The sequence below is a fragment of the Callospermophilus lateralis genome, chromosome 8 (assembly GCF_048772815.1).
Source record: "Callospermophilus lateralis isolate mCalLat2 chromosome 8, mCalLat2.hap1, whole genome shotgun sequence".
NCBI lineage: Eukaryota > Metazoa > Chordata > Mammalia > Rodentia > Sciuridae > Callospermophilus > Callospermophilus lateralis.
The window spans coordinates 59498575-59518802 of record NC_135312.1 but is presented as its reverse complement, the minus strand read 5'-3'; the positions used below and the strand labels follow the sequence as shown (position 1 = coordinate 59518802).

The 20228-nt window shown below is 39.3% G+C and overlaps 1 protein-coding gene across 1 annotated transcript in view; it reads right to left on the bottom strand.

The window, feature by feature from the left end:
* Fras1 (Fraser extracellular matrix complex subunit 1) overlaps positions 1-11230 on the bottom strand; it is a 424900-nt gene extending 413670 nt beyond the window's left edge. Inside the window, exons 1-2 of the mRNA XM_076864881.2 lie at positions 11155-11230; positions 3516-3547 (exon numbers count right to left, since the gene is read on the bottom strand). Of these exons, the coding sequence (XP_076720996.2) occupies positions 3516-3547; positions 11155-11230 (108 nt within the window). The remainder of the gene's footprint in view (positions 1-3515; positions 3548-11154) is intronic.
* Positions 11231-20228: the final 8998 nt, after the last annotated feature.

Here is a 20228-nt window from a genome sequence, read left to right as displayed (position 1 = left end):
CCTTCAGGAGAGGCTCTAATGGACCCCATTTCACTTAGTATGCCCCAGGTCACAGAGCTAGCTTCCATCAGAGGAAGAATTCAAACCAAGTCATCAGACCACCAGATATGTTCCACTGTATCTGATAGTTTCCTAAGCAACAAGTGGTAAGACTAAAAAGCATCAGTGAGAGGAATTCTCATAGGACAGATGCGGAGTTAAAAAACTAACAATAAGCCCTTAAATCCATTTCTCATCTGCTCAATATATTTTATGGAATTGTGGGTAAAGCCGAGGAGTGACATTTCCAAGCAGATCAATGAAATGAACCTCAAGAACTTCCCATCCCTACCCCCAGTTTCCTCATCCAGTTTCCTCTCAATGGGGACCTGGGACTACATACTTTCTGAAGTTACTTCCAGCTCTAAAATGATGAGCACATGGGTAGAATTACAAGGTTTGAGACACAAACCTCACACTGTGCTCAGAGCCATCTCTTGAGCGTGATGCCATTTATAATAGAAGCCCTCTCACCCAGAGGGATGTTTAATCATGAAATCCTAAAATAGCAATGGTGTAATGTTCTCAAGCTCTTTATTTTAATTCAAAATATATAAATGTACGTTCATTATCCAATTTCACTGATGTAGGCTCAATGCCTCTCTTTTCAACACTAGGACACGGGGAGAGAGCAGGGATGGGTTATGCAGACAATTAACTATGCTCACAATCCATCATGTACAATGTCCTATTTCTTCTTTCTTTCTTTCTCTCTTTCTTTCCCTCTTTCTTTCTTTCTCTCCCCCCACCCACCTAGTGCTAGAGATTCAGAGCCTCAGGCATGCCAGACAAATATTCTATCATTAAACTACATCCCCCAGCCCCATTTCCAATCTCAATGTCCTTAAAATAGAAAGAATTTTAAATGATTACAGATAAACCCATAAGCAGAATCTCTTTCGATTTTCAAGTTTTTCCTCATCTTTTATAGCTGTTTCTCCCACACTTAATTTGACAGCAATTTTTAGTGACTCACCTCTATGGAGTCTTTTTTAAGTATTCAACACAGTTTCCCTAGAAACAAGAATGCTATTTCTTTTTATATTCCCATTTCAGCAGTTTAATTAAACAATAAGTCAGACTTTGTCATCCCTCTTCTCTAGAGTGTCCAATGACTCAGCCATCTTACTGAAAGGACATGCTAAATTCCATCCATGGCTCCACACTCTGTGACCCCTGCCGTTCCGTTCCCTCTGCCTCCCCTCCTGCCACCCATCTCCTCAGTCAATCCACTCCAGCTAGGTGACCTCCAGTTCGATTCCTCACGTGGCCAAGGGAGCTCTTGCTTCCCACTGGCTTGCTGTTCCCCCTCTCCAAATTTTCTTCCTCTGGATATCCACAGGGTGAGCTCTTAGAATTCCTTCTGTCTATTTCTTTGTTCATATGTCACCTTCTCAGTGAAGCCTTCTCCATTATCCTAATTAAAGTAGCCACCCTGGCCTCCAACCTCAATGTTGTTTTTTTCTAGCATACGTATGTATCTGACGTTCTATACATTTCACCCATTAGAATTAGAATTCACCTCCAAGCTCAGGAGGGCAGGGAATGTTGCCTGTTTGCAGATGTACTCCAGTCCTAAAATAACAGGGCCATAGTTGTCATTCCATAAATAAGTCTTCAATAATAATAAATGTTGTTGTAATCAATGTATTATCTGACTGAATTGCGTAAGTACAACACTAGGTACCTCAGACTTGAGGAGGGTTAGGAACAAAGACTCCTGGTAAGCAAAGAAGTCGCCTGGAGGGCTCAGAAGTACACTGGTTCTGAAGAGCTTACCCTGCAAGGCATGAGCAGCCCTGAGCCCTAGGATCAGCCAGGGCATGGTAGAGACGGCAGCAAGGTCACCTGATAAATGCAAGTTGTCTAAACAGTCTCTATTTTTAACTCAACCAAACTGATGTCTCCAATCACTTGATGTTTTCATACTCAAATACACAAAAACCCATAGCAAAGTGTAGAGAATAATCTGGCTACTTTGCTTCAGATAGAGATAAAACAGTAGATAAATTGTCTTATTCTGATGTACCCCTTCACAGTCAATGACCTTTAGCAAATCTCTTCATCTCTTTCTTATCCTAAGTTCTCCATTAAAAAGCAGGAGGGTATAAAATAATATGTGGCCTGACTATTTTATCAGTCTATGGTAAGTATCAGATGAATCACTAACTATGAAAATATATGAAAAAATTATAAAGCATGCTATACAATAAGCAATTATTGGGCCTGGGGTTGTGGATCAGTGGTAGAGCACTTGCCTAGCATGTTTGAGCCACTGAGTTCAATCCCCAGCAGCACATCAAAAAAAAAAAAAAAAAAAACTAGATAAACAAACAATGAGCAATTATCTTTGTATGAATAAAGATGACTTACTTGTCTATAATATCTACCATTACTCCCCCAAACTGATAATGTACTTTAGAGCACTTTGATTTTGATATTATTCTAAAATATATAAAGAATAAACAAAATGAAAAGTCTGTTTTTAACGGCATGGAATGAGAAAAAGAAGGAAAATCAGGCCTTTTCCTGGCTCTTAAATAGAAAAATATCAAGAAGGAAAAAAATGCATAAATCTTCAGAGCAATAACTATAATATAAAACGATCAGATTTAAGAATATTACTGTATCTATGATTATCTGGACTCTGGGACACTTTAGATGTTCCTCATCTATTTCTACTACAAGGATAATCCAAGATGACTTATTAATATCACAGATGTCAATAGCAGGTTATGATGTAAATGAGAAAACTCTTTCCAACCATCTCAGTTCTGTTTTATTATAGCATTTATTACACCAAAATAAAAAGTGGTGAAGAACGACTTGTCACACCATTTATTAGAGTTGATGGAGTGTAGACAGTCTTTTCAATAAGGCTTTAACACACTGTTCTGCACCATAGTCCATTATTAATGAAAAGAAATGCATGATACTTGCATCTGCTTTTCCCCCAAGTCATTCAGACATTAAATTCAAAATCCATTCTACCCTTTATGGCAAAGGGTCAGAGATAAAATGTTAATTTGTTTGTCGTTTACCAAAATGTTCATTTCTAATCAGGAACCTTCCTTATTCTACTGAATTTAATAATAGTACTTTCTTGGAGAGGGGATCAAAGGAGGAAGCAAATGCAACAGGAATATAAACAAATTGTGCCCTAGTTTATATCTGACAAGAGGATGGGATCTAATTTTTCTCTGTGAAGAGAACACAAAGGACAGCCACAGAATGCAAACTGTGTGTTGCATATCTGAACTTCTCTTCCAGCACCTGAGTATCTGAATGGAACTAATTCACTCTAGAAAAGGCATTGAGTAATAAAGTCTGATTGTGCAGGATGAGGGATAACCTTCAAACTGTGAACAAAAGTAAACATATTTGACAATGATAGGAATCACCTCACTCACTCAGTAACCTCCATCAAGCATTTCACACTCAAAAGAAAAAAACCAAATATATTAAGAATGACCTACCGCCAACAAGGAACCCTGATAGACACAAGCACCTGTGGGGAAAAACAAACAAGAATTAAAAGTGATGCATAATATGCCAATAAGCACTGCCCCAGCAGGCTCTCTGCTCAAACTGCATCTACACGCCTCATAATCAGCAAACCGCTTTTTCCAAAATCTTAAAAGCTTGAGCATTCTTCCCCTTGGGAAATAACCCCATTCACCAAAATAACATTTCCTGGGCACACGTAAGGAAAGGCTTCATTAGAACTCATTATCTGAATTTTAAAATAAATGTATTTATAATGGCATATTCTAAATACCGTGCATATTTTCCTTTATGATAAATCAGGAAAGCTTCCATAATCTAGTCCCAATTTACTTTTTCAAGCATCTCTTCCACTCTTTGCTTACATAAATTCTCCAGTCCAACCCAAGAAGCCAACTTAGGATCCCATGATAAAATTTCATGTCTCAATGGCTTTTGTTTGTTTTTATTTCCTACAGGAGATGCATTTGGTCTATTCAAAGCCCTTGAATTTGATTTCATCTCCTTCATGAAACTTTTCCAGCCCACAGGATTATGTTCATCTCCTGTGAGCTCATAGCACTTTGTGAGTGAATCATTTATTTGTGAATCACCCTTGTGTACTTCCTCTGGCATCCTTGCTACAGATGTGGAAATGCTGCTATCCTGCACAAAATACATTTCTGAGAAAATGGGAATTATTTCTCTTTTTTGGTATTCCCCTTCTCTTCATATACTAGGCTTTAATTTAGATATCTGGTTAACATAAAATACCTATTTCATGCTTTTAACACAATATGCTCCTCTTTGGAGAGATTAAATCATTTTATAGAAGAGCAATATAAATGGTGGTTATTTGAAAAGATCCCTTCTATTGAGTTCCTGACCTCTAAGATTCTTTTCTCTCCATTTTTTTTTCTGATGGGCTGCTTATGAACTGATACATCTTTATATTTTCCAGTCATTAGGCACCAAGTGAAAAAAAAAGAGATGATTTGTTTCTACATGGAGAAGAAGGCTGAATTTGGATAGCTTATGTATTCCGAATAACTAGCATATCATAAAACAAATCTTTATAAAATTGTAATCCTGATTTTTTAAAAAAAATACACATTTCTCAACCAATTTTTGAGCAGCACGACAGGTGTTGGTTTAACCTAGAAACAAGTATAAAATGTGCTACTGGCTACTCTCAGAAACTAAGGCCACAAACAGAATAAAACTGTATACACAAACCAAAGTAGGTCATCTTGACATTGTGCCACATTTGGTTTCCAAAGAGGGAAGGACACATTTTACTACAGTGCTTGTCTCTAACAGATCATTCATGAAGTCTCAAAATATGACCTTCTCCAGAAAGGACTGGTCTATGTTCTCCACCAACAATGGAACTGAGAACAATCTTCAAAGAAAGTGAGATGACTATTTACATTTTAGTTGGATCAAAGACTCTGGGGCAAATTTACTAAATGACTTTTATGTTCTTGACATTCAGATAGAATAATTTGAGACAAAGCCCTTGGGGAGGGAGGGACTTTTCTTAATTGACTTATTTTTCCCTTAAGAAATTTGTTCCAAAGATTGTATTTCAGTCTACAGTGTGTCATAAGAAAGCATATAAAGGATGTAAGTACATGTATATTTAGATATAAAATTATCGTATATAATTCAAATACACAATTCATTTTCTAAACTGCTTAAATGGATTAAATGGATATTTAATTACATCCAATGTTTTAAAAATTACAATAAAGTTCATCACTAAGGTACAATTTAACAAAATTTAATATTTTTTCCAGACCATTAATTTTTAATGGCTAAACTATGAAAAACCTTTCACATATTAAATAGTTTTTTAATTGACAGATAAAATCATGTGTGTGTGTGTGTGTATATATATATATATATATATATATATATATATATATATATATATATCTCATGTACAACATGATGTTTTCAAGTACATTCAACCTTTATGATAAGCAAAGAAAATTTAACTTTCAGAAAAAAAAAACACAAAATTTGTTCTTTAAAATAAGACTATCCTCAGATATAGTCATGTGTTACTAGGGATACCTTCTGAGAAATGCATCATTAGGAAACATTTCTGTGATGCAAACATTTATTCACACCAAGTAAGATGGCTATGACATCATTAGGCAATATGAGATCAACATACTATATTCAGTTCAACATTGACCAAAACATCATTCTGTGGCACATAACTATAATTTTATTTCTCTCTCCCACAGTATCACCTCTTTCAAAGTTCCCCCCAAAATCAAGTACTTTAAGAAGTAACCAAATATCCACATAAAAACCTGCTTGGGGAAGTTCTATAAGAGGAAAACATAAGGCTACATTTAAGAGTGGCACTAGAGCCAGATGTGGTTAAGCGAAACATCTGCTATAGACTCCAGTCAAGTGGTATGTACCTGCTGATAAATTCTGTCATTAGGAAAAGAAAATAACTCAATTTGGGTCAGTCTATGATGCACAATTCCAAAAGAAATAAGCTTTGCCCTCTGAGGGCTTTCCTAAAACCATACAGTTCTAACCAGAAGGCAGCTACATGAACGAATGTCCATTAACACTGTTTCCAAACCCTCATTTCTACTCTCCTGAGAGAACAAAGCATTCCAGTATGATGCCCAGTCCTATCAAACATTTATCACCACCCAAAGCCAGATGCGGTCATCCAGAGTAAACATATTTCTCCCACACTGTGGCACGCTGCACACCCACTAGCAGATGAAGTTGGGAGGTTTGTTGGCATTAGGTGCTGGGTGCAGCTTCTGATTCAGAACTGGAGCAGAGAGGCCTTTTCACCAATCCATCAATTCGCATAATATGGACAACAAAGTTACTCCTTCTACTCATCATTTTTCCCCCTAAGGAGTTCCAGAAAGATTACAGATCTATCTAAGCTTTCAAATTATGGCTTTATTTGAACTTGAAAGGAAAATCCAGCTCAGCTCAAGGTGGATTTTTCTTTCTTTCTTTCTTTTTAGTGCCTGAACTGAGGGCCTATGCATGTTAGGTAAGCATTCTACAACCTCAGCCCCTCAAGACGAATTCTGAGAAATGGTAGAGATCTAGAAAGAGAAATATGCCTTCTTCAAAGGAAAATAGAGGAAAAATTTTTTTAAAAAAAAACAATGGGAACCAGAGTTCCCAAACCAAGAACATTGTCAGTTTCAGGGCATGAAATATGGCTAAAGTGTCAGCAATTTAATTCCAACAGCACACGGTCTGTGAGAAAGTGCAGATAGTCTACAGAGTACAGTAATTATATAGAGCAAAAAAAGGAAGGCTGCTATGTTTGGAGAATTGGCTGCTCTTCTTCCAGTATGGATGGCTCATTGCCCTACAGGTCACAGAGGCAAAATGTTACATATAAAATTTAAACAAGTAAAATAATGGCTTTATTATTTGATGGCTTCTCAAAGATTATAATAAACTCTTTTATGACATATCTGTAAAAAATTAATATTTTCAGGGAAATTTTGAGATATGATTAGTACCAGTACTGACATCCTTAAACTATTCACTAGAGAAACTGACTGGTAAACTGAGTGAATTAGAGAAGTTAAATCCAAGAAGCACAAAATGTCAGACCCATTAGTTGAAAGAAATAGTGTTCATTAAGACATGAAGAGATTTGGAGAGCAGGGCCTCACAAACACACGACTCATTAGGACCAAGCAGCCACAAGTTGGCATTTAAATGTTCAAGCTTTATGTTGTATTATAATTCAGCATATGGCTGTGTACACTGTGGAATAGTTAAAATAGAATCGCTTCTGGACTGACAGGGCAGCTCATGTCCTGATTACTGTCAAGTAGGATTCAGATCAATTAATAGAGTAGTTAAAATGAAAATGGGCCAACTGTTTTTGAACTGTTATAAAAGTTGGCATGCAGCTCCCACTTCACCATGTGGTAGTCCCCTCCCCTCTTTTGAGCCATGTGGTGGAGAGTATTTTATGACTACTTGTGTCTAAGTAAAATTAAGTGATATTGCCACCCCAGTCCATAATAGTGAATATGGATGGGTATGTCCTCACTGAAGGATGTCTATGGGGAGAGCAATACTCAGAGTCGATCCCCAGAAGGCAATGTATTAGAAACAAGAGCCAACAACATGGGGATAAGGATGTGGCTCAGTGGTAGAGCACCTGCCTAGCATGCATAAGCCCCTGGGTTTGATCCCTAGCACTGGGGGAAATAAAAAAATCTATGCTAATACATCACATTATTTCTACTAGCAGGTAGTTATAAAAGCCATAAAGCTGCAAAATTGCAATTAGTATCAATCAACTGGAATCAGTAAAATTTCAATATTGGGCAAGCCAACAAAGACCAAATGTTCTCCTATCTCTAGTGAACCATAATTCTGATAATAACAATTTTGGGGTATGCAAACTCCTTAAGGGCAAGTACTATAGGCTTTTACTATTTGTTTTGATCCCTATATTTCCCCACCAGACACAGCATGACACATTTGCTCTCAAAAAAAAAAAAAAAAAAAAAGGCTTGTCAAATGAAAGATGAAGGGAGAGGCTATTTTTCTTGGCTATTTTTCAATGTCTTCTCTGATATTGAGGTTCAAGCATTCAGTGTCTCACCAAAGGGAGTCCTCAGCCAAGAGCAGAATCAAAAATGCTGATCTATCTATAAATAAAACACACTGTTTATCAAATGATCATCTCCAATATAATCTGTCAATGGCACTTATATGAAAAGCCTGGGAGATTGTGGAATTGACTGAAACCACACGAGGAGTGATGAGACATCAACTAGAGCTCAGTGCTCTTAGCCTCAGAGCCAGTGACCTTTCCTACCCCAAGTCAGCTGTCTATGTAGTGTAAGCTCACAGAACTTACACATATCAACACAACTCAAAGTGAGCATCTCCAGAAAACACCATCACAAAATTCCCCTGATTCAGAAAACAACCATATTAGAGGTTTCCCTGTGCCTTCTTGATTTTATTAAGACCTCAAATCATAGAATTTTATCTACTTGGCAATATAAAATAACACTGCCAATAATTTCCTTATAAAAATTTATTTTTTCTTCTGATAATTAGAATAAAATTTAGAACCTGGAAATTGCAACTGATCACAAATAAGCTGGCAAATGTCAGTCATTTTTCCTTCTATTCGTGATGATTAACAAAAGTATTTTAGCACTATCACCTAGTTGACTTCTTCATTTAGTAAATGACAGAATTACAGCTCACAGAGTTAGATGGTTCATTCAAGGTAAGTCAGCTAATCATAAAGGCTTCAAAAGAATGTGATTTGGCAATACTTGTTCATTTGGCCAAAAATTTTGAGAACTTACTATGTGCTAGGAGTTGAACTGGATATATAAGAATAACTAAGAGCCATCCTAACTCCTCAGTAAGCACATAGCCAAAGGACCAAGGTAACATTTATATCAACTACAATTGTGAAAGGTATTAACTGGGGTACTGGAAGCATATATGACATATTCTCTGAGCACAGAGAATATGTCATATAGAGTTTCTTTTCAACTTTTAAAAATTATTCCCTAGATTAACATTAAAAATTTGAGAAGATCTCTGAAATCCTTATATTTCCATCTATGACCTCAGTGCTTTTAATGTTAAAATAAAACCTTGACAGAACCAAATGGGAAGGTCTCATGGAAAGACAACTTGTCTGTGGGACTGATATCATTTAATTAAATTCATGAGATAAAGTATTTAAAGTACTTAGCATAGTACCAGGCAAATGGCATGTGCTCAGTAAATGTATTCATTCATTATCAGATAAGCATCATTATGATTTGGGTGAAAACTGACATTTACCAATCTTGCAATCCAATTTGTGAAATGACTATAGAATGCTCTGAAGGTAGGGTGATACAACTAAATGCAGTATCCGAAGTATATCTTTAAAGGAATATCACCTCTTTCCCAATACCCATCAAAAGACCTTGGCAGTTCTTAAACATTGCACATTGTATGGACCAATCCTCCAATGAGCGCCCCCTGTAGACCCTTAATATTAACAGCTTTTGTCTTAGATTTGGTCTGAGAAAATACATCATTCCAGCTGCCCCCTGCTGAGCAATACTGGAGCATGTTTTCTTCGTTGCTGGGATATGATTGTAAATAAGAAACTGCCACCAAGTGAAACTGTAGTTTTTCTAAGTCCGAAGTTGAGATTTAGGTGGCCTGGGCAGTCTCTCCCGTCTGGGGCAATTAGACTTTTTTTTTTTTTTTAATGCACATTCGCATACATAGTATCTCTCTCTCTACAGGTTTTGCACTGTTTGAAGAAGTCTGCACAGGTCTTAGACGTATTTCTCTCGGGGATGGGATACATTCCACCTGCTCCCCAGGAGGGTGAGGGAAGGTATCACCTTAACCAGTAGGGAAAGTCTCCATTGCAGTGTGTGAATTTCCAAAACTAGACCATTTTCTCTTGGGAAGCTAATAAAGAAGAGGCACCGCTCCTTTGACTGGAAGTCAATCCAAGAAAGGGCTTTGTCCTACCCCGACCTCCAACGCCCCCAATCCTAGGCAAGGGATCAGCAGTCGGGGACTGTCTCCCTCCAGCACCAGCGCAGAGAAAGCGGCCCGCCCAGCGCTGGCCGCCGCGGTTGCGAAGCCAATTTGCGGCTGGGCAGGTGAACTCTTCTTCCCGCAGCTGGATGAATAATGAATGGAGCCGGGAAGGAAAGCCGAGCTCCCCGTGCTGTGGATTAAGTCCTCTTCTTCCCAGCCGCCGGCTCCCCTCCCCCTCCTTAAACACTAACTGGGCCACTTCCCGGGCTCCTCCGAGCAGGTGGGAGCTCAAAGCGCCTCGCGTCCCTGGCCCTGCACCCCTTAACCCCAAAACTCTTAATTTACTTATTGATTTATTTATTCGGCTGAGCCTAGATTGCGTTTGATATCATGGCGACAACTCTTCGCTGTCTCCCTTCCCTCTCTCAGCTCCAGGGTTTCACATGTAGGTTGAAGCCCGGGAGGAAAACCAGGAGGCGGAGGGATAAGGGAAGTAATCTAAACTCCTATTAACCACTTTCCCCCGCCCCCTTGGGGAAGGAGGAAAGCTATCGGTACCGGGGAGATTTATTTCAGTACAATTAAATTGCCTACGTCCAGAACATGCTCTCATCAGCTAGTTATAAAATCTTAACTGGACTTTAGGGGGAGACTTATAGGGGTAGGAAGGAGCAAGAGTGATGGAGCTTTTATGTTTCATAAGAGCAGAAGTTGGGTTTGTTTTTTGGTTTTTTGTTTTTTTGGTGTTTATTTATTTATTTTTTTCCTGCAAACGTAAGAGCAACTAGACTTTAAGTAGTTGCTTTTCCTTCGTGGGCAGGAGAGGAAAGGAAAGAAGATCCACCTCAACCTGCCACCACCCAAAGGACTTACGGTGGAAAGGGAGACCGTGGAGCGGGCTGTGATCCGAACGCTAACCAATCTCAGGAAAAAAAGAAAAAGAAAAAGCCCACTCCAGTTCCACTCCCACCCACCCCCCAAAGTAAAAAACAAAAAGTTCCACCTAGCCCACGACACCATAAAACTTGCTGAGCATTTTAAACTGCACACACACACACACTCACACACGCGCGCCACTGCTCTTTTTACCTTCGGAATGATGAAGCAATACTGCAAATTCCGCCAACGCTACGGCCACCCCGAGCCACACTTTGAGGAAACCCATCGCCGCCTTGGCACCCACAGTGGAGGAGTGCAGCCTTCAGCATCCAAGAGCCGGCTCTCCGCCAAACTGCTGCTTTCGGCGCCCGGAGCGGGGGACGCCCAGAGGGTGGGGAACAGTGGGCTGTTTCCTCCGGGGAAAAAAAGAAGATGGACAGGCCAAGAGCGACACTCACATCAGCCCCGAGGCGCCGGATCCGGCGGGCGATTCAATTCACTCACTGCTGGGGCGGGGAGCTGGCGGAGCTCTCCCGGACCGCAGGACACCGACGATGGCTGGGCTTGGGAGAACCAGAAGGGGCAAAGCGTAGTTCTCCACTGCAAAGTCTACCCGAAAGTTGCCGGTCACGGACTGATCTGCTCTCGCAGCATTTCCCTGGGGCTAGACCCGTCCTCTTTGGGGTCTCCAATAGTGAAGATTTTGGCGCTGGCACGCCTCGACTAGCTTTTTTAAAGTTCGCTTGATATTCCGCGTCCGCGCTGCGTAGGCAGAAAGGGTCTCCCGGAATCCCGAAAAACCCACTCACACCCACTTCTTGGCGGGGCCACCTCCAGCTCAGCGGACCTCAGCGGCCCAGCGCCGCTGACTGGAAACTTTGTGTCGCGATGCGTGCACGTCCGGAACTCGCCGGAGCTGCAGCTGCACCGCGCGGCCCCGGGCTGCGCTCCCTGCAGCAGACTGTTCCGTGGCTTGCAAGGAAGGCGCTGGGGGCGCGGGGGGCGCTGCTGCTACTTTCTCGCTCCCGCCTCTTGCCTGAACGAGAAGGGCTACGGGGGCGCGGCTTGCTCCACACCGACACCCACCTCCTAACAGAACAACCCGAGCTGCTCTGCAGGGTGGAGGTGCGATTACGGGAGTCGAGGAGGAGCCAGAATTTTAGATTCACTGAGGAAGGAGAAAGGCTGGAAAAGCCCCCTTGAACTCAATGCTATCCGGGATAGAGAGCCCGGAAATGCACAAAATAGATCCCCGTCTGGATCCCCGCATTTAAAGGACACATACTCCGCCTGTCTCCGCCTCCCTCCCCTCCTTCCTCCCTCCTCTGCTTGGTGTGAAAATGGACCCAGGGACTGGGAGCTTTGGCAAAGATTCCAGAAAGTCACGTGGGCAAGGGGAGACGCGGGGAGGGGAGTGAGGGGAGGCCGAGAGAGCAACCTGATCCCCTTATTCATTCGGCTGGAGTTCAGATCGGCTTTGTCTGGAGCGGGATCAAAAGTGGTCACACCGGGGATGGAGGGGCGGGGTGGAAAAAGGTGGCGTGGTTCTTACTCTGGCACAGCTGAGGGCTCCGAACTGGATCCACACCCCTTATTTAGGAGGGGCCGATTCATGGAGGAAAGTGTCCACATCAAAGCCCTAGAGCTACCTTCTACCACCAAGTGCGTCCTGGGACCCTCCTGCGGTTTTACCCGCAACCTGGGAGAATCTAGTCATGCCAGCCAGAGGGGGAATAATCCCACTGCGAAAGCACCTTTACCTCTCCCTGGGAGCCGCTGTCAAATAAAACAACACGCTGTCTTGGCGTGATGGGTCCAGCTGCGCCCCCAAATGCCAATGCCTGGGAAGTAAATTTTAAGGCAAAGCCAACTGGGGCGCATACTTGAAGAGTGGAAGCTTTGATTCCCAGCCGGGACTGACAGATAACAGCTATTTTTGTAGAATCAAATAAAAATAGCTGGTCCGGGTTTAATCATTTTATAAGACAGGAATAGTTGCATCAGAAAGATGGGCCCAGAGAAAAGATGTCCTGGTTCACTCTGCTGAACTGAAATGGAGAGACTGTCCAAGAGAGTTTGAAGTAGCATTGAACTGGTAGCTATGATAGGCAGAGGTGCCAGCTGTTTCCAGTTTTCACCGCCATCATAAGGCAAGCCCACTGTTCTAAAGCACACTGATGCCTTTTGGAACCATTCACTTTTGGGGGGATAACTGAATAAATTGAAATTGGCAGGTCCTCGTGACTGTAATATTTAGCCAGAGCAAAGAGGGAACCTCTGACAACCTGGCTGTGATTCTTGAGTATCTGGAGGACCCAGAAATCCTGCATCTCACCCTTAGTCTCTCCACTGGGCTGTACTTCCTAGAGACAGATTTTTTTTTTTTTTTAACCTCTGTATCTGAAGCAGATAATAGGGCTCTGTAAACATTTCTTGAAAGAATGGACTAAAAAAAACAGTAAGTTCCTGAAAGCAGCAGCCATATCAAGCTGGACTGGGGGGGGTCCTAACCCCCTCCCAACAAAAAGGATTACCCCCTTTTTTTTAAGAAAGTGGACATTTTTTTCAATCTCAAGAAGAGCATTTTGCAAATTCAAACACACACACTGACAAACCAGATTACCACACAAAACCCCTCCTACAAAGGACTTTTGTAGCCACTACTAAGAATAACAATTTGTTCCTGCCAGAATCAACAATTTTATTTTATTTTTTAAAATTTATGCATCTACTGAAGGGTATCTAGGTTGGATATTGTGAATTGTGCTGCTATAAACATTGATGAGGCTGTGTTCCTGTAGTATGCTGTTTTTAAGTCCTTTGGGTATAAACCGAGGTGTGGGATAACTGGCTCAAATGGTGGTTCCATTTCCAATTTTCCAAGGATTCTTCATACTGCTTTCCATATTGGTTGCACACCCCTTCAGTAGATGAATGGATAAAGGAAATGTGGCATATACACACAATGGAATATTACTCAGCAATAAAAGAATAAAATCATGGCATTTTCAGGTAAATGGATGGAATTGGAAAATATAATGCTAAGTGAAGTTAGCCAGTCCCAAAAAACCAAAGGCCGAATGTCTTCTCTGATATTAGGATGCTGATTCATAATGGGGATGGCAGAGGAGCATGGGAGGAATAGATGAACTTTAGATAGGGCAAAGGAGTGGGGCATGAGGATAGGAAAGACAGTGAAATGAGATGAACATTATTACCCTAAGTACAAATGTGAAAACCTGAATGGTGTGACTCTACTTTGTGTTCAACCAGAGACATGAAAAATTATGCTCTATTTGTGTAATATGGATTGAACTTCATTCTTATGTCATATATAACTAAATAGAATAAACAAAATTTAATTTTTTTAAAAAATATGAAATCATGGAGCTCAATGGGGTTTCAATAAGATATCTGTTATACTTACTAAATGTAAATATATTACTTTTTAAAAGGAAAAGAGATGAAGAAAGAGGAGATGGAAAGAATAGGTCTATCAAATTATTCTGAATAAAACATATGCTATATTTATTGGATTTATATACAACATTCTCCACCCTACCACCAACCCACCACAGGAGCACACACTGGTCAGCTCATGGCTTCCCTCTACCCTAATTACATAATGTAGAACAGGTGGTCCTGGAGTCCCTGCCCCAAGATCACTTAGATAACCAAATGGTTAAAAGTGTCAACCAGGGCTGGGGATGTGGCTCAAGCGGTAGCGTGCTCGCCTGGCATGCGTGCTGCCCGGGTTTGATCCTCAGCACCACATACAAACAAAGATGTTTTGTCCGCCAAAAAACTAAAAAATAAATATTAAAAATTCTGTCTCTCTCTCTCAAAAAAAAAGTGTCAACAATGAGTCAATAAAATTAGGCATATCTAACACCTACTATGGCCACTTAAACTGATATGTTAGAAAAGGAATTATAATTTCTTTATGATAAAAATTTAGTAAGCATTTTTATGGATATGCAACTAATCTTAACTACCTTATCTCCATAAGTCAACCTCTACAAATGAGTGTTTCATTCAAATAATAAACACTTCTTCCAACTGGGAGCAACAGTTTACTACCCAGGTGTATTTGGGTCTATATCCTCAATCCTCTTTCTTCACAGTCCATATTCCCTGACTTTTGTTACTATGTCCCACAATATTTTCTTATATGATCTCTGCTATCATCTGTTCACATTTACTTGACCTGTTGCTGCCCATTTGGGGTGATTTATTTATTGACTCCTTCTGTAAATGATAACAGCTAACATATGTTAAATACACTGTACACTTTCCCATGTAATCCTCCAATTACTCAATGAGATAGATACCATTATTATTTCCATTGACAAGTGAAATAGCTGATGTTCAGAGAGTTAATAATCTGTCCAGAGTCAGACAGCTAATACATGACAGCACATTAGAGCAAACACCCCACTACTGAAATGAGCAGACCCCCAAATCTGAGAGTCTTAACACAACAAAAAGTTTATTTCTCAATTATATCCTGCCCTTGGGCATTGGTGACTCCTTTTTGTAGTTAAACCATCATGGAACATGAACCATCACTAGTTCTTCTGCATAAGAGTAGAAAAGGAGGCACTACAACCTCTAAGGGCCTCAGCACTTCCTCTCACAGTCCAGTGACAAGAAGGAGTCACATGGTTGAAAGCTACTATTAGCGAAGATAGGATCCATAGAGAAACATGTGGCTATTAGCTCTATCGTACTGCTTCAATCCAGAGCCCATGCTCTTAACCATCTTACCCATCCTTAGCTACATTATCAGCCAAACTCCAATTGGATCTTCCCTGCTACCACCAGGGCCTTGCTGACCCTTGAACAATGTTCTACTGTGTCTTCAATCTAGCTTTACTCTGCTTTCCTTCTCTTCCACTTTGCTTTTCTTTCTCTTTACCCCTCCCATCTATCTTTCCTGCCTTCCTTCTATACAGCCCCATCCTGTGAGTTCTTTTATCATCTGGATCTCTTGTGCCTGCCTTTTCTGACTCACCTCATCTGCCCTAGGAGTGTTTTGCAGGTTTAGTGCATTTGTTGTGATCTGTCATTTTAGCATTTGACAATATTTCTTGCTTTTTGTTTCTGCTTCAAATAATTACATTAAAAGTGAATATTCAGCTGGGTATGGTGACGCACACCTGCAACCTCAGTGGCTCAGGAGGCTGAGGCAGGAGGATCATGAGTTCAAAGCCAACCTCAGCAAATTATCAAGACCCTAAGCAACTGGGTGAGACCCTGTCTCTAAATAAAACACAAAAAAGGGGCTGGGGATGTGACTCAGTGGTTGAGTGCCCCTGGGTTCAATCCCTGGTACCAAAAAATAAAAAGAACACTCAAATAATATAGAAATATAAACCAATAGACTCTAAATATGTATAATCTATAATTCCTCCACCAGGATAAGCATAGCATATATAATCAGACATTTTTCTCTGCTTAACTAAGGGGAATTCCTTTCACAAAATTAGGATTATAATTTATATGCTATTTTGTGACCTGAATTTTTCTCCTACTGAATAATATAACAAAACTACAAGTTTATAAGCTGAAATCATTTTAAGGACCTCAGTCTTTTTAAGAGCTGCTTGAGCTTACATTTTATGGCGATATCCTCACATATTTTGCCAATCCCCTTTGGAAGAACACTTCAATTTGGGTTTTTACTTGTTTGTTTGTTTGCATTACAAATAATGCCACACTAAACGTCTTTATGAAAGCCCTTTGTGTGTTTACCCAATTCATTTTGTTATGTATCATTTAATCTGTGCAAATCTCAAAAGGTAAAAAGAGCTTTTTACTCCACACAACTTATCAGCCATGTCCTCAGGCATGTAAACCCCCAGCCTCAGGTTCCCTGCCTACTCAATGGACCTTATAATAGTGCCCACCTTAAAGACTCTTGTTTACATTAAATAAAAGTACCAGAATCAAGTTATTCACTTAACATATTAGCTAAGTAAAATGCAGCTGTCTCATAAATATGCATTTTTTGCCCATTAATGATCTGAAACACCTTTTCTTATATTTATTGTGTTTTGTGTGTGTATCTGAAAGGCCTGCTTATATTTCCTTTTGTTGTTGTTGTTGTTTCTATGTAGAATTGTAAGAATCATTCAAATATTCAACACATTAATCCTTTTCTATGAATTTAGATAATATTTTCCAGAAAGAGAATAGTGATTTACTGTTTATTTATGTGGAAGATAAATTTCCTCACAGTGTCATTGGAAACACATACAAGATTAAAATCAAAAATAAACACTTAATACCTGAATCTTTTTTCTAGAGTAAAATAAGCAAAAACTTCAAGTTCTTTTTTCTTTTTAATATGTTTCTTTGTTTTATTTCCTCACTCAGGGCAGCTATCCAACCCTAACACACTGGTTCAGGCTGAGATTCTTCTCATTAGTTGGTGCCCCTGCCTTACCAGTTGTTAAATATTTTTAATATCACCCCTGTGCCTACCATAGCCACACAACAGAAAGCCAAGCATCAGAGGTCAGTGCCAATGCCAAACGGTCACAGCAGCCAATAAAGAAAAACAGATCCTCTCAGCACATTTAATCAATTTCTTTCCTGTGCAGATTTTAATCTTGCACTGGCTTTTTGTTTTTAAATAAAACTCCTATAAGCCTGCACTTTACCATGACATCCTTGCTTACTGATCTTTTTAAACTCTATCTGCCATTCTCTATATTACCGATTATCTTCGAGTTACACCTAGAATACCTTGAATAATGTATGTAAGTATTATTGGTAACAAATACAAGATAGCCATGTGAAAAAAAATAAGAAGTACTAACAACTTTATAGGAAATGATTTTTTTCTTACTTTACTAATTACCCAGTCAGTGTGATGATGTATATTCCCATTTGTATCTGTTCAAACGGAGAGGAGGCCAGGTGAAAAGAGAAAAGGTGAAAACAAAGAAAAAACACGAAGGGCGGGGAGAACACTGACAAAGGGGTGGGCCACCCAAGTCCTTGGGGGTCCATATCACACCACACCATCATGTGCCCCAGAGGTCAGATTTGGAACTACAGGATGTAATGTTTGCCCTGCTGAGTTGTTTCAGTCTTGCTTTGGCCCAAGCCTTTCTTTTTATGCCCCCATTATTCCCCTCTGGGATGGGAATGTTTACTCTCATTCCATCCTAGAAGTATGTAACTTGTTCTTTTATTTTTACAGGGGGCTCACAGCTAAAAGTTCACCATTCCTAGAGGAGATGTTAGACTTGGACTTTTGAGTAATGCTAACACTGTTAAAGCTTTGGAGACCTCTGGAGAGGAACTGAATGAATTCTGCATTTGTACAATGGACATGAACCTTTAAAGTCCAGAGGCAGAATGTTATGGCTTAGATCTTAAATGTCTCCCAAAAGCCATATGTTGAAGGCTTGGTTCTCAGTGGATGGCACTGTTGGGAGGTGGTAGAATCTGTAAGAGGTGGGACTAGTTGTAGGAAGTTAGGTTATTGGGGGCATGTTCTTGAAGAAAATATGGGACCTGGCCCCTTCCTCTCTCACTTTCTCTTTGTTCTTGGCTGTCATGAGGTGAGCATCTTTTTTCCATCACATACTCCTCACCAGGATGTTTAACCTCAACAAAGGCCCCAAAACAATAGAGCCAAGTGACCATGAACTGAAACATCTGAAATTATGAGTCTCTTTTTAAGTTGATTTTCTAAGGTATTTTGTCACAGCAACAGAAAACAAACATAACAAGATTTCCAAATACTCTTTGTTTTTGTTTTAGATAAGAAGGTATAATATAAATCCAACATAGACACCTCCTCTGTTCCTAATTTATACAATGATATATTCTGAACAGCCTATAATATAAAATGTGTTACATAAATTATGAGACCTTCATAAAGTGGAGTACCAGTTGAGTATCCCTAATCCAAAAATCCAAAATCTTAATGCTCTAAAATCTGAAAGTATTTATTAATAACACAATATCACATATGGAGAATTCTACAGCTGACCTCATGTGGTGGGCTACAAAATGTGAACACACTAAAAAATATTGTATGAAATTACCTTCATACAAGGCATAAATAAAATGTAAATAAATTTTTTTAGACTAGTGGTCCATCCCTAGGATGTCACATTATGCATATGCAAACATTCCACATCTGACAAAATCTGAAATCCAAAACATTTCAGGTCCCAACCATTTCAGCTAAGGATTGTTCAACCTGTATTATACAGCAATTGAAAATGATACCTTAAGTATTTATGAGGCAGATGGGTACAATTCAGTACATAGCAGTTCCTATGTATTGCTTACACACATGCACATTTAAACTCTCTCACACACACATATTCAAATACATCTATCTAAGAAGAACATACACAAAAATATTGCCTCTGACATTCCAGTTCACATTTCATTTCTCTTTTTAGCTTATCTATATTTTCTCATCTTCTACATTGAATACATATTTACTTATGCAATGAAAAATTATATTGAAGGGATTTTTCAAATAACAGAATAAGTCATTTCAACCTGGCTTAACTATATGTGACACTTCTGTCCTTTACAACTAGAAACTGCTACAATAGAAGATTTACAGATGTACTTCAATTTAGTAGTTTAATATTAATCATAGAGAATCTAAATTCTTTCTTTCTCTTCAACCTGCCTGTGTGAACAGACATCACTAGTGCTCGTTAACATTTTCTGGATACACAGGATATCATATTTTGCCAATCCACCCACAAATTGGTAGAGCAATGTGACTAAATCCAGACCCACATTGTCCAATACAGCAACCTCAATCCACATGTGGCTATTGAATGTTTGAAAGATGGTTAGTCCAAATTAAGATGTGCTGCAAGTATAAAATATATACCAGATTCCAAAGCCTTGATACAAAAAAAGAATATCTCATTAAAATACCTCATTAATTTTTTATATTAATTGCATGTTGAAATAATATATTTTGTGTTGTATTAAATAAAACACATTATTAAAACTAATTTTATTTTTTCTTTTTATTTTTTAAATTGAAACATGGCTACTAGAAAATTAGGTTAATATATATTCCCTACACACCTATGAGAATGGTTTTTAAAAAATTATAATATATACTACAGAGATATAGTAACAAAAACAGCTGACACCAAAACAGACATGAAGACCAATGAAACAGAATAGAAGACACAGAAATAAACCCACATAAATTCAATTATCAAATATTAGATAAAGATGCCAAAAACATACAATGGAGAAAAGATAGCCTTTTTAACAAATGATAC